Below are 15,140 nucleotides of genomic sequence, written 5' to 3'. Positions count from 1 at the left end.
TGATATTTTTTGGTATTTTCATAAAAAAAACGTTTAGAGTTCAAATTTCTCTTCTTCCATTCACTACAAAAAACGGGGTCTATAGCCGCGTTTCAAAAACGCGGCTATAGACCCCGAAAACGCGGGTATAACCTATAGCCGCGTTTTCTATGGCCGCGTTTACAACCCAGGCCTAAGCGGCGCAGCAACAGACCCTGCGGGTCTGTAGCCGCGTTTTTATAACCGCGGCTATAGCTCAAGCTTGAAGCCGCGTTTTTGAACCACGGCTATAGGCTTCGGGTCTATAGCCGCGTTTTTTAAAAACACGGCTATAGACCCCATTGAGCCGCGGTTATTAACGTGGTTATAGGCTGTGGACTATAGCCGCGTTTATGAAAAATGCGGCTATAGCCCTCTGTCAGCTGAGAAACTTAGAACTATAGCCGCGTTTATAAAAAACGCGGCTATAGCCCTCTGTCAGCTGAGAAGCCTATAACATCTTCAAAAGTAGCTTGTCAAACCAAATGTTATTATGCACAGAAGATTTAGCTAGCTACTAGAAACCACCAGTGGAGGGAGGATCTAATCCAAGGATGACTTGAGGGGTTTAGCAACAAATTTCTATGAAAGACTTCAATGAATGAAATTTAATAAGCATCATTAGCTGACTCCAAAGATGGTACTTTAATATAATTTGTTTGCACAGATAATACCAGAATTTGTTACAGACTTGTAATCTAATCCTTTCATAAAATGCAGCAAACTCCACCAAAAGGAAATTCATACCCCACATCCACTCTGTGGTTGATGTATCATAATACGTGCATTTGGCATTGCATAGCGCATTCCCTTTTCTCCACCAGCAAGAAGAAGTGCGCCTTGGCTTGTTGCTACTCCAAAACATACCGTGCTAACCTTGGGCTTAATATGAAAACATTAGTCAATAAATGCTTCCAAAGTAAGAAATTGAAGACCTTTTTTAAAAAAATATTCAAAAAGAAAAAAAAAAGAAAGAAAGATGGATGTTTACAAAGTATAATGCACACAAGTGGAAGATGGAGTACATGCCTTTACAAGTACCCATATAACATCTAACGCTAATTGTATAATCTACTGATGACTAGGAAAAAAAGCAGGTCTCAATGTGCTTGTTTCTCCCGAGAACACAGAAGACAAACAGCTAAGCCTAACAGGATCATATTAGTAGAAGGGAAGGAAGACTGTCAAGTAACTTTTTACAGATTACATGCAGATGATATTTGCAGTTAATCTATACACTACAGATATCATGACCTCTTTTAGCACTCTGAAAAATATCCAAATAGAGTTACAAACACACAAACATTATCAGCCCAATCAGATGTCCCCCAAAATCTTTGCAAATGTCCCATTATAAATAAGTAAAATAAAAATAAAGTACAGTAAAAATAAGCCAGAGAGTGAGAGACAGAGACAACATATCTTTTTGTTTCCTTAGTAATCTTCTTTCTTTAGTTTTCCTTTCCAAATGTTCATTTTACTCCGTTCAAGTTCATTTATGTTTAGTTAGTAAAATGGTTAAGCCTTTCTGGAATAAACAGGCACGACACTAATATCTATTTGGCATCTTAGTTACCTTCATGCTCCTCTAATTATATATCCTTGTTCTATTTGGTTCTCCTCCTATTTATCCTGTTCTTTTCCTTTCCAATTCGTTTATTGTGGAGAAGAAGATGGCCAGGCCACCTAATGGCAAGTACTAGCATCACATTCAGATCTATTCTATATCTAAGCTGTCTTAATAAATGGATCCTGATACATTTATATAGGATCACTGATTTAATAATTTTTAGTCACTGATGACTGCTCATTACTTGTTCCATTTGGGATTTATTGCGAAAAAAATAAAATAAAATAAACCATGTGATTGATTTGTACTTATCAATTTTAGATTGGAGATAATGGCTTTTTTAAGGCTTATAGTCACAATCATTTCATATAAGGAGACACTCAGATATTGTGTTTTTTGTTTATTGGTATGTGAAACACACAGTCAATATGATCTAAGCCCACAAACATCACCTTCCACCCACTCTTGTGGGCTAAGGAGTGCCTTTTGAGCCAGAACACATTGGGTCATTGGCCAGAGGCACTCATATATAATATTTAAATTTAGTCAATATTTGTTCTCACCTTTTAAGTTCAATATTAATACCAGAGTGGAAAGATAAAGTAACTAATATACAAAGGCAGCAAGAATTAATTAAGAAAAGGAGAGCAAAGAAATCATCAAAAATGATTTAAATCTTACCCAAGACATGCAATCATATATTGCCAGCACAGAGTACGTACTTCCACCAGGGCAGTTCAAATACACCTGAGAGGGTACAGGACTATGTCATAAACTGTAAAGAATTATCTTTATCTTAGAATTTTGATCTCACAGCCCCAACACATTGATTCTGAAATTGAAAAAACAAAATAACACTGTCAACACATAGCCACACCAAAATATCTGCATCCTCATCAATGGTTGCCAGAGTCACAAGCTGCGATATGACTCGCTGAGCCACCTGTGAGTTGACTGGCTGCCCAATGAAGATTATGCGATTCCTGAATAACACCGATGAGGGATCCAAAAGCCCTCCTGGGGTCATCACAGCTGGCATTACAGGTGGATTCCCCTTTCTGGCTTCTATTGCATCATAACTGTACATCAAAAACAGTTTAAGTAGCTAATTATTCCATTAAATGGTTTTTTTTTTTTAAGAAAATTATTCCATGAATTGATTAAATCAGAGAAGCAAAAAACATAGAACCAGATCAAACATCTATAACTATAATTGGGATCTTTCAGGAAGCCGAAGTATAACACAGGTATATGTAACCTGTTTCCTAATGAATTTGTGAAGATAAATAAACACAAATGTGGCCCAGCTGCAATGCTTTTTCCTCAAACCAATTCCTACCTGTCCTTGTCAATTTTTAAAAACTTCTAATTTTCTATCATATGGATAATGGATGTAATATAATCATGGCACTGCAAAAAAGAAAAAAGAAAACCTCTAAGTGCAATACTCTCCAAAGGAAGTGATCACTCAAAAAGCCATATACAGTCACTACAATAAATGATTATAGACAACACCAGCACATAACACACACACACACACACACACACACACACACACACACAAATAGAAGGGGAGGAAAAGGAGTACACTAAGTACTTTAAGCGAAAAAGGGCACAAGCAGTTCACCTTGTACTGGTACCAGGAAAATCCTTCTCTTCATGCTTACTAGGTAACCAACAAGTTTTACTGGATAAGCCTGTACACAACAATTACCTTACATATTACAAATCATGGGAATCATTAATTAAGAAATCAGATGGAATTGGCTCAGACAAGGCCATACTTTTCAATCAAATTAGGGGCATTGAACTCAAATAAACTTGTCAAAAGTACAACTAAACTCAAAAAGACAACTGGGTCATCCCCAAATCTAGTTTTAGCATTATTAATTAAGGTAATTAAGAAATCAGATGGAATTGGCTCAGACGCAGACAAAATTTCCAATCAAATTAGGGGCATTGAACTCAAATAAACTGTTCCTAAGTTCAAATAAGCTGAAAAAAAGCCCTGGGTCATCCCCAATTCTAGTTTTAGCATGATTAATTAAGGTAATTAAGAAATCAGATGGAATTGGCTCAGACCAAGACAAAATTTTCAATCAAATTAGGGGCATTGAACTCAAATAAACTGTTCCTAAGTACAACTAAACTCAAAAAAACAACTGGGTCATCCCCAAATCTAGTTTTAGCTTGACCTTTGCTACTTAAAATGCAGAAAATTCTTTGACTTTCCTACAATAATCTCAAACAGTAATTTAAAACTCGTGGAATTTAAAGTAGAAAATGAAAAAAAAAAAAAAGAATATTACCAAGTGTTAAAGAATCAGAGTATGGACCTGGCAAGGCAGAGACTATCGACCTCGTTGAGTTTCTGTAAAAATTTTAACGAAAATGCAATTCCAGAATTGATAAACAGCAAGTAAAAAATTAGAGTTTGAGGTGAATAAAATTTTAAAAATTAACATCAACATATATGAATATATATACCTGCGAGAAAACAAAGGAATGGACGAGGTTCTGTTACGAGAAGCAATTGAGAAGCTTAAAGGCACAGAGATAGCTGAAGCTACCATTTTGCACCCAGAGAGGCAGAGGCTTTACCTAGTGATAATAATAATAATTATGAAAATGTTGCCAAGGTCAAATCCTATTATCTATGACAAAAATTCCTCAACTAGTTCTTTTGAAAGAAAATAAAAAATTAAAAGAATTATGATCAAATTATCAATATACAAGTAAAAGAGGAACAAGATTATTTTCATTTTATTTATTTTACGGTTAATATTTTATCTTTTAAATCTAATCGTATAAAGATTGTCATGTCATTTAAAACTTCAAACAACATTATGGTTAACACACTTTTAAATTTTTAAATTTAGTCCAAATTATCAAGTGGAAAGAAGTGAAGTTTGAAGGGAAACTAAACACGTTGAAAAAAAAAAAAGAACTCCATGATAACAAAAATTAAAAATAACAGATAAGTATAACACGGAAGTAATGGAATATTTGATCTAAAGTCAATTTTCGTTGGAAATTGCTTCAATAGGTACCTATGTGAGTTATGATGCTAAGTGCTTGACTTTCTACGATCATTGAATCACTTGTACTAGTAAATAGCTAATCACGCTATATAGAGGCATCATCAAGAAGTGGTAATGAAGCATCATGCCAAAACAATGAAGTAGTCATAATCGCACAGCTTTTAAAAGATAAATACAAACTTTAGACTAAAATGTCATTGCCCTAATCTATACTTGCTAAAGATACCAATAAAGGAATAGGATTCCAATTAGCAATAAAGGTATTTCACAACTAATAATGACATGGAAAGCCAAATACTTTTTTTTTAAATAGGAAAGCACAGATATAGATTGACCTAGTGGTAAGTAACAAGTAACAACTATAACGAAATATTGTGGGTTTGAGTGATAGTCCCTCACCCTTCCCCCATTATCTGAAAGTAGAAGTGGTAAATTGGAATATGGCCATGAGGCCAAGCAACGTTGACAAACAAAAGATGGTGGGTGAACATGGCAATCAAAAACTAGTATTACCTCATCCATGACTGTCAGAAATCTTAGAAAGTCACTAAAGAATACGAAGACTGCCTATCATGGCTTTAAAACTACCCTTAACACACAATATCAGACACACACACACACATGCTATCTCTCTCTCTCTCTCAAAATGAATAAATCACAGAGCAAATATGACTTAGTGTTGTCCTAGAAATTTATAAATGTGTGAACCTCATTATTTACATAAAATATTTTCAATTAAATTGTAAGCTTATTAACATTTTCATGTGTCCAACATATAACAAAGTATAGAAAGGATGTTCTGTTTCAATGTTCATAATCTATTTGTGGCACCTCACTAATGGCGGAATTTACAACATAGGAGATAAGCATTTCGCTTTTTTTGAGGAAACCAACCTGTAAAGTGAAATTTCACTCAATAATAAGATTTTTCACCCTCCTTATTCAAGCTATATATCTATCAGTGAGAAAAACTAGATATGATTTATTCAAAAACTAGCCTAACAATCTATCAGTGAAACAAGAATTATTTTTTGCAGGTTAAAAATCATGTATTTGATGACCCAAATCAAAGCATGATCAAAATGTTAAACACTCACTATAAAAAAATTAACTGCTTCCCTTATAATCACAATCCAAGCAAGAAGAACATATATGTTGTGTTTAGATTCAGTTCCGTGTTCATAATCATAACATTAAAAAGTTAAAAAACAATTTGCTTCAATTGATTAATCAATAACTGAAATCAACATAAACTCTTTTTGGTTTTGGGTAAAAAAAGAAAAAGAGAGTCGTTAAAGGATAGAAGAGAACCAACCTTGGAGACGCATTCCAACTCGGCGAACTTGAAAGCGAGGCCAATCGACGACGGAGATTGAAAGACGAGGGAGGCCGTTGGATGGGTTGGGTTTGGAAGAGGAGGAGTCGGTGAGGGCGGAAGAAGAGCTTCGAAATGAGAGAGAGTTTGGGTTTGGGCGGGTGAGTGAGAGAGAGCGGGGAAGGAGTCGATGGAGGCTAGGAGATGATTTAGGTTTTTTTTGCGATTTGATTTAGGGATGATTTAGGTTTTTATTTTTTATTTTTTTTTATACTAAATGTTGAAGCCGCGTTTGATTAAACGCAGGCTTCAACATTTAGGAAGCTGCGTTTAATGAAACGCAGCTTCAACATGTCTGGAGCTGCGTTTCTTAAACGCGGCTCCAGAAATAATGAGAAAAAAAAAAAAAAAAAACCCTAGAGCCGCGTTTCTAAAAACGCGGCTAAAATCCTACCAGCCAAACGCAGCCTCAACACCAAAGAACGCAGCTTCAGTGCGGGTCTATAGCCGCGTTTTCTAAACGCGGCTATACGTGTTTCCTGGAGCTGCGTTTTTCATGAACGCAGTTCAAAACCCCTGTCTGTAGCTGCGTTTTACAAAAACGCGGCTAAAAAACGCGGCCCAAAAGCGCGTTTTTTGTAGTGATTATAAAGATCAAATTATTAAAAAAAAAAGATATCATTATTGCCATTCGTTAATCACTTGAACCTCTATACTTTTAAAAGTTCAATAGCAATGGATAGCTCCACACTAAATCTAACCCTTTAGCTAGTGCAAAGCAACCTCAATTTAATTTTTAAAAAAAGCAAAAACAAAGTTGCTAATTTTTGAAAGAAATTAAAAATAAATAAATAAATTTCAAATGAGTTTGAAGAAAATTTTCCTCATTCTATCACGTGGGGATTAAATGAGCATTCATATTATCTTTAGTTACATAATTATTTTCAAATGACTTAATGAATAAACCAAAAATATGCATGTTTGAATTGTAATTTTAAAAAACAATAAAAAGAAATTTAGTTGTGAAAAAAAAATCAATCCAAAAGATCTATTTATTTCTTTCTCCCGACACATTCTCAAAATTTTAGAATTGCCTCAAGCTTGCAAATTGTTTTTATTTTATTTTTATGATTTGTTAGTTCGAGAGCAGGGATTTAAACCCTAGTTGGCTTTGCTAGTAATACAAGGAGGTGTCAAACTTGCAAATTGTTAAGTACTAGGCATTTGAAAAAGGCATAAATCTGAGATAAAAAGAAGTAAGCCAGTTTTTAAATTTTTTTTGTTTTTACTAATTTATTTTGTAGAAGGTGAGACTAAAAGTCAATTTAAACATAAAACTAGAAGCAAAAAGAGGCTGCCATACCTTTGAGAATTTTGAAATTGTCGCATATTTGCAAATTATTAATAGCCGGTGTGAGTGAGAAATTCATTGCCACATTTAAGTTGTTGGGTGTTTCCCGTTCTCACTTAAAGGTATTTCATTACATAGAATTTCAGTGCCTAAGGAGTAAAGGTTGAGGCTTGATGATAATGTTTTCTTTGCATATTTATTGGCTATGGAGATTCATAATTTAGCTCCATGTTTTCTGGGATCCCAAAATTATTTTGGAAGTAGAAATGTCATCTTTCATAAAGAATGAAAAGTTCATAGGTTTTTGAGAAATTTGAGAAGACATAGCAGATTTTTGAAGGAGTTCTTAGCCTTGCACTTGTCTTTGCTTCCTTAGATAGTACCATAGATAGAGAAAATGTACTAGTTGAGAATTATGGTGATGAGCCAACAATAGTTGATCGTGATGATGCAATAGATAGGATGTATAGCATATGTTGATTGGGGGGAGGACTCCACTCCACTAAAGGTGGAAGAACCTTAAGTTAAGAGGTCAACTAGGGAGTATCATTCATCCACTAGATGCTTTTCTTTTAAGTATGTTTCAATTACTGATTGAGCTTTTAATCTAAGGAAAGATGCTAAAAAGGTAGTGAAGTACAAAGATGGAGCGGTGGTTAAAGGGATTAAGAAATTTGAGAAGACAGAGCAGATTTTTGAAGGAGTTCTTAACCTTACACTTGTCTTTGCTTCCTTACATAGTGCCATAGATAGAGAAAATGTACAAGTTGAGAATTATGGTTATGAGCCAACAATAGTTGATAGTGATGATGCAATATATAGGTGTATAGCATATGTTGATTGGGGGGAGGACTCCACTCCACTTAAGGGTAGCAATTTGTGTTCACGGGTTGGGTTCGTGTAGTGTCAAGCCGTAAGTACTTTGCTATATGGGTTGACCCGAACCCGACCTGTTTAGTAAACGTGTCAAGAATCCTCAACCCTAATCTGACTCGTTTATTAAATAGGTTGACCCGACACAACACATTTAATCTGTTTAATTAATAAGTCATGTAAAAGTCAATACAAATAACTTGTTCAATAACCTGTTTGATTAATAGGTCATACATGACCTAAATAATCTATTATCAATTTTCATATATCTAAAATTAAAATACAATTACAACCATAAATATAGTAATAAACATATAATTACAACAAAAACTAAGCAATAATAACAAAATTTAATACATTTATTATCTAAACGGGTCAAATGAGTCAAACAGGTTCATATGTTGAACACGAACACGACCCGTTTATTAAACGGGTCAGCTATATCAACCTGAATATGACCCGAACTTGTTTAGCCTCAACCCATGACCTGTTTATAAATGGGTTAGTCATGTCGGGTTCGCGGGTCGTGTCAGATTTTGCCACCCCTAACTTTACTAAAAGTGGAAGAACCTTAAGTTAAGAGGTCAACTAGGGAGTATCATTCATCAACTAGATGCTTTTCTTTTAAGTATGTTTCAATTACTGATGAGCTTTTAGAAAGAAATAGGCAAGTGTTCAATCGAAGGAAAGATGGTAAAAAGGTAGTGAAGTACAAAGATGGAGTGGTGGTAAAAGGGTTCCAGTAAAAAAAAATGTATTGATTTGATGAAATATTCCTGCAATTGTAAAAATGACATCCATTAGAGGCTTTTTTTTGGGGGGGGGGGGGGGGGGGGGGGGTATTACTAGTTAGCTAGCTAGCATCTTGAGCTTTAAGCAATTAAATGTGAAGATTTCATTTTCTCCTTGGAGAGTTGGAGGAAAACTTTTACATATTTCAGAAATATGGATTTAAAGTGAAAGGAAAGAACATATGGTCTACTTGGTAAGAAAGAGTCTATATGGTTTGGTGTAGACTGCAAGATAGTGGTATAAGACATTTAAGTCATTTGTGATGGGTCTTAATTATGCAAGAAAAGATGCGGATCATTATGCCTATGACAGACTAGTTCCTGGGGACAAATTTATTTTTCCTCTATTCCATGTGTCAATATTCGATTTTGGATCGACAACTTGGCAAGATTTCATGTTTGAAGGCTTGAGTAGAGTCACCGCAAATTTTAGGATTTTCTAGGAGTGAATGGCCACCTAACGTCTAATTATTACCAACTTAGGGTTAAGAGTATGTAAGGTTCTTTATCCTAAATTAGGAAATAAAATTCCTATTAACTATTGAAATTGGCTTAGGGTTGTGTTTATGTGTAGGGAAGGCGTTAAACAACTTACAACGTTTGCTTTCCTGTGGTTACTCTAATGTTACCATTTTGACTACTTTAATAATTTTATGCATAAGGATGATCGGATTAGGTGTCTTACAATGTTTCTTGGACAACATCATCCTTCTATCATATTAACATGTCTAACCCATATTAAATCAAATCTCAAATTTAATAAATTGCATTATGTATGTGACTAGCTAGTAAGGGTGCGCAGGAGTTGGTCATGTTGTATATATAGACATATACATGTATAGGTTGTAATAATGATATTTAAGCTTGGAAGGTATTTTATAAAGATGATAAAATGAAAATTCAAGTTCTGAAATTTTCAATTTCAAATTCAAGAATTTTCAATGTCAAATTCAAGAATTTTTGATTAGTTGAGATTTTGCTCGATCGATCAAAGTGATCAAGGAATTTGACCAGGAGCTTCTTCCCCTCCTGATCAATGCTCGATTCTTGTTCAATCGATCGAGAAGAACCTTTGATTGATGCCCGATTCCTCTCGATCGATTGAGACTCATAAAACTGAATCTTCTGTAGAATAATCTGGTAACTATTCTGAATGTTTGAAAATGTTTTAAACCTTGTGAATAGTTTTATGAAAAATTTTGTTTGTTCTATTTAGACCCCTTAAATCAAATTTTTTAACCTAATTAGTTAACCAAATTGATTATTAGGTTTATTATTCAGATCTAGATTAAACAAGCATATATCATATCATGCACAACAGCGGAAAAGTAAATAACACCAAGATATGATGACCTAGGAAAACTGATGAAACGAATCGTTTTAAGGTAAAAACCTGGAGAATTTGACCTAGCTATCCTCAAGGTAAAGAAAATCCATTATAAGAGAATTGAAGTTTTTACAATAAGATTTAACCCTAAATTTATTGCTGCCTCCAGTAGTAACTTACTGACATGACCATGTGCAAGTTTCGAATCCACAAAATCCTTCTCTCCTTGGATTTACTACAACATAAGTACCTGTGCTTGTGACTTTCAGATCCCACTCAAAGGTTTCAGATCACCTTCAGTAGTTGATCTTGTAATAGTTGGTAGGTTCTACCATGACTTGATTGTATATTTTACTCTGGTAGATTCTTGTGTAATTAGAAGGTATAAAACCTCTCAGATCTCACAAAGAGTGACACACAAGTCTTCAATTTTTTTGAAAAACGTAGCTAGGGTTTCCCTTTCATATGTGGATAAGGGCTTGAGCCTGATATAAAATTTTACAGAATTTCTTTTTCTATGATACTCGATTGGTTAAGCCTAATTCTCGATTGATCGAGCTGTGCAGATTGTGACTTCCCTTTTTTGCAGTCAGCTTGAACTTGAAGCTTGAAACCTACACCTTTAAGCATTGCCTAACACATAGACTAGACATGTTTTGTTCTTAATTTGCGAACACATACAAAAAATAATTGTAAACATTTAATCCTAAATCTTCAGAATCTATCAATCTCCCCCTTTGTCAATCCATGACAAAACACACATACAAAATGAAATGCTCAATTCAAAAACCAGCCCAAATACAAAGTATTGCCCTAATACAATTCTAACACAACTACTAACTATTAGTTGCTAGTATAGACAATAGCTGTTGAAAGAATTAACATGTAAATTCCTGAAACACTGAAAACAAACCATAAATGCATGTGTGGAAGATGCAGCAGAAATCACATAAATAAAAACTAAACTTGAATTAACAAAGCTTAAAAGATAGATAGAATATCAAATGAATAAACATCAAATATACTATCATAGTCAATGAACCATTAATGTTTGTGAAACAAGAACAATAACACTAAGCAAATATAAACAAATACACATGAAAATAAAGAAAATACATCAAATTCCCCCTAAGTACAAAAATTCTTTACTCCCCCTAAATACAAGAACTCTCAAAGTCCTAAAACCTAAACCTACTCTCCCTTTTTGTTACGTATTGTCAAAGGCAACCATCAATTATCAGAGGGGAGAGAAGGAGGAAAAAACACTCCTATACTCAGTAAAATCAGCTCTCAAGGTAGCCACCTCAGTTAGTAACTCATTTAGAAGCTGTCCATGAGCTGCCTGAATAGTCATAAAGGACTCCATCATGGCATGTAGTGAGAGAGGAGGGGTTTTCGTAGGGTCAACATGATCATCATCACTAGAAGGATCCACAATAGTAGTAGGATCTACATGTACCTCTTCAGTAGCAGGCATAACATCAGAGGCAGGAGCTATAGTAAAATCCTCACCTCTTGATCTCTTTGAAGTGTCAGTGCTTGGTTTAGCACTCTTCATCTGAGTTTGTCGCTGTAAGAAAAGTGGCTCCTATAGGGGCGGTGAGACAAACTAACTTTAAAGGAGGAAAATCTGATAACCCTAGAAATCTCAAGATCTTATATATGTACATAGGAAAGAACAACTTTTGACCTTTACTCTTACTCCTATAAATATCAACAATAGTTTGAATGAAAAGAGAAGGAAAACACATAGAACCATCAGTAATGAGAGCATAAAGGAATACACACCTATCTATAGGAATAGTATGTACATGAGAGATAGGATAAATGTTGTGGCAGGATATTTGTAAATACAGATAGTTAAGCTCAGTAAAATCACAGGAGTTTATTCTTGGTTCAGTTCCCCAAGAAACAGACCTACCACAGAGTAAAGACATGATGTCATCTACATGAGGAAAATCAGTGTATGGATATATGGGTTTACAAACTAGGGGAACTCCTAGAGCTTCGAAAATAGTTTGTTTAGAAATTGTAAACTCTTTACCTCTAATCTAGGAAGTCAAATAATGACCACCTGTAACCTCAGAATAGACAGAGAGATTTGAATAAAGCTTTCTAATCAAAGCAGCAGGAGGAGGATCAGACATCGCACACAAGGAAATCCAATTCCTAGACAATAGATTCCTACGTATAGAGGGATCTAACTCACTTAAATCAATCTCTCTCTCTCTCTCTCTCTCTCCCCAAATAGACCTATATTTGGTTAAGGTCTCATAGGTATCCTCACACTTAGCAGAAAGAAACCTAACCCTATCAACCAAGGGAGAGGCAGAAGAGAACGAAACAGTGTTCCTATTGGCTTTTGTCTTAAACTTCCTACCAACCTTAGGAGCCATGTCTAAAGATAAAACAAAAGACAAACAGAAACCAAGGGCAGACTGCATCAAAATGAGTTAGAGGCAGGATAGCATGGAATTTTTGAAAAACTATATGATGCATGACATTAGTAAACAGATGATGCATGATCTAATGCTCTAAATTAGTTTGATTTTATCTTAATTTTGAAAATTGACCAAGAAAATTAGAAATTTATCAAAAACCCCAATTTTGAGAAACCTAATTTTCAAAATTTCTTATATTGAGCAATTGAACAACACAACAAGTATAAAACATGTTAGAATCACTCAATTAAGTGATATCAAGAGTCAATTTTAATCAATTTAGCCAAATTGAACAAAATCCCCAATTCTCTCAAGAACGCATAAACCTTAATTTCAAGATTTTTGAAGAAATCATAAGATTTTTGAAATTAAAGTATGAGAAGCATGTTTATGTGATGCATGAATAAAAACCCATGCAACAAATTTTATAAAAAATGCACAGAATCATTAAAAACCCTAAATTTTCTTTGATCCAAAACTTTTGAAAAATTTCATGAAAAATGCATGAATGTTAGACAGACTCACCGAGGCTAAGTCTTTTGCATCCAGACTCTTTTAGATGCAAACTTGGAGTTGGGATTTCTATTAGAATTGGCCCTAATTTCTGCTTTAGTATTGGTATAAAGGTTATGAACCTTTACCAATTCATGGATAAGTGCCACAGGATCTTGTGCTTTTGGCACATACACTTTTTGTTTGGATGCTTGCTTTGAAGCTTGCAATTTAAAGCAATTTGGCCTAGTATGCCCAGCTCCACCACAAAAATGACAAAACCACTGAGGTTTGTGGTGTTTCTTGCTTCCAGATTGATTGGGATTCTTAGGTTTTGACTCACTTAGATCTACCTTAGTTCTTCTAGAAGCTAGAACTTCTTTGTTATGTACTTTAACTTCAGACAAAGATGGATGAACAACAGAAGTAGATGTAGCAGGTGCAAACTTGGAAGGATGAGCAACAGAAGAACAACTCTCAACAAATCCTAATCCTGTCTTATTAGAAACAAATTTTTGAACATTTAACAAATCATCCAATTTAGAAGTATAAGACCTATCTATTTGTTCTCTAGCAACAGATAATTTTAATTCTAAACTTTTAACCTTTTCAAGCAAAGACATGCTCTCAATCTTAACAGAAATTAAGAGTTCATTGGCATCAAACAATTTTAACAGCAAAATTTTCTTTTCTTGTTCAAGTGTGTTTATCTTTTTCAGACCAAGATCAACACTCATGGCATCTTTGGCTGCAATCTTGCAAAGCTTGTTATAAGCCCTTTGCAAGTCAGCATTCTCAAAGAGTTCCCCATCAAAAGGGTTCTTATCAGCAGTCTCAATTTCACTTACTACAATAGTAGCAGTGAAAAATTTCCTTCTTGATCACTTCTAGACTCATGATCAGAAACTTCATTATCAGTTAGAGTAACAGCCATAGCTTTTCCTTTAGATCTCAAAAATGTTGGACATTTAGATTTTAGATGACCATATCCCTAACAACCATAACTCTGTTATCCTAAAGAACTGTTAGAAGATTGACTAACTTTATCTTTTGATTTTTTAGAATTGTTATTTTTGGTTGTGTCATTCTTCTTCACATTCTTAGGGTCAACATTGTTTCTATTTCTTGCCCTTCTATTATTATTTCTTAGAAAATTTCTAAAGTTCTTGGCAAGATAAGCAATCTTAGTATATGAGAGTTAATCATCAAATCCACAATCATGAACATCATCAATAGATTTCAAAGCCATTGATTTGGATTTGTTAGTTTTTGGTAAGTCAGATTCATAGGACTGAAGAGATCCTACAAGTTCATTTACAGGATTGGAATCAACATCTTTACTTTTAGTTATGGCAGTCACTTTTGGTCTAAAGTCCTCAATTAATGATCTAAGAATTTTCCTAACAATTTTAGATTGATCATAAACTTCACCTAAATTAAAAGCAAAATTGACAATATCATTCAACTTAGCATATAATTCATCAAAAGACTCATCATCAGGCATTCTAATACTTTCAAATCTAGAGGTAAACTGCTGCATTTTATTCATTTTTACTGTGTTAGTGCCTTCATGCATTGTTTGCAAGATGTTCCAAGTAGTGTGAGCAATCTTTGCATTTGAGATTCTCTTGAATTCTTCCATAGAAATAGCAGTGAATATCGCATTCATAGCCTTAATATTAAAGCTTGTTGCTTCCTTTTGGGCAATATTCATTCACCAATGGCAGTGGTTGGTCTTTCCCAACTATTTTCAACAAATCGCCATACCCTCTTATCAATAGATTTCATGAAGTCTTTCATCCTAACCTTCCAATAAGCATAGTTATTCCCATCAAAGTGTGGAAGGATTACAAGAGAATGACCATGTTCCATGACAGTAGGGGTGAAGGATCAACTTTAGGTCAAGAAACCTATAAACAAG

The 15,140-nt window shown here is 34.4% G+C and overlaps 1 protein-coding gene across 2 annotated transcripts; it reads right to left on the bottom strand.

The window, feature by feature from the left end:
• Positions 1-601: 601 nt before the first annotated feature.
• On the bottom strand, positions 602-5,975 carry LOC142611249 (ATP-dependent Clp protease proteolytic subunit 6, chloroplastic-like). 2 transcript variants are annotated; one of them, XM_075783308.1, is made up of 7 exons: positions 5,945-5,975; positions 4,076-4,189; positions 3,925-3,959; positions 3,216-3,285; positions 2,466-2,667; positions 2,270-2,335; positions 602-900 (listed from the first exon to the last, which is right to left on the bottom strand). In XM_075783308.1, the coding sequence occupies exons 2-7, from the start codon at positions 4,159-4,161 to the stop codon at positions 760-762; spliced, it is 600 nt and encodes a 199-aa protein (XP_075639423.1). In that variant the 5' UTR covers positions 4,162-4,189; positions 5,945-5,975; the 3' UTR covers positions 602-759. The 2 variants fall into 2 exon arrangements, with proteins under 2 accessions (XP_075639423.1, XP_075639422.1); XM_075783307.1 differs by lacking the exon at positions 5,945-5,975 and having other exon boundaries at positions 633-900; positions 3,898-3,959.
• Positions 5,976-15,140: the final 9,165 nt, after the last annotated feature.

This window comes from Castanea sativa, chromosome 9 (genome assembly GCF_040712315.1).
Source record: "Castanea sativa cultivar Marrone di Chiusa Pesio chromosome 9, ASM4071231v1".
NCBI classification, from domain to species: Eukaryota; Viridiplantae; Streptophyta; class Magnoliopsida; order Fagales; family Fagaceae; genus Castanea; species Castanea sativa.
The sequence above is the reverse complement of the archived record's forward strand: the minus strand, read 5'-3'. Positions and strand labels throughout refer to the sequence as shown.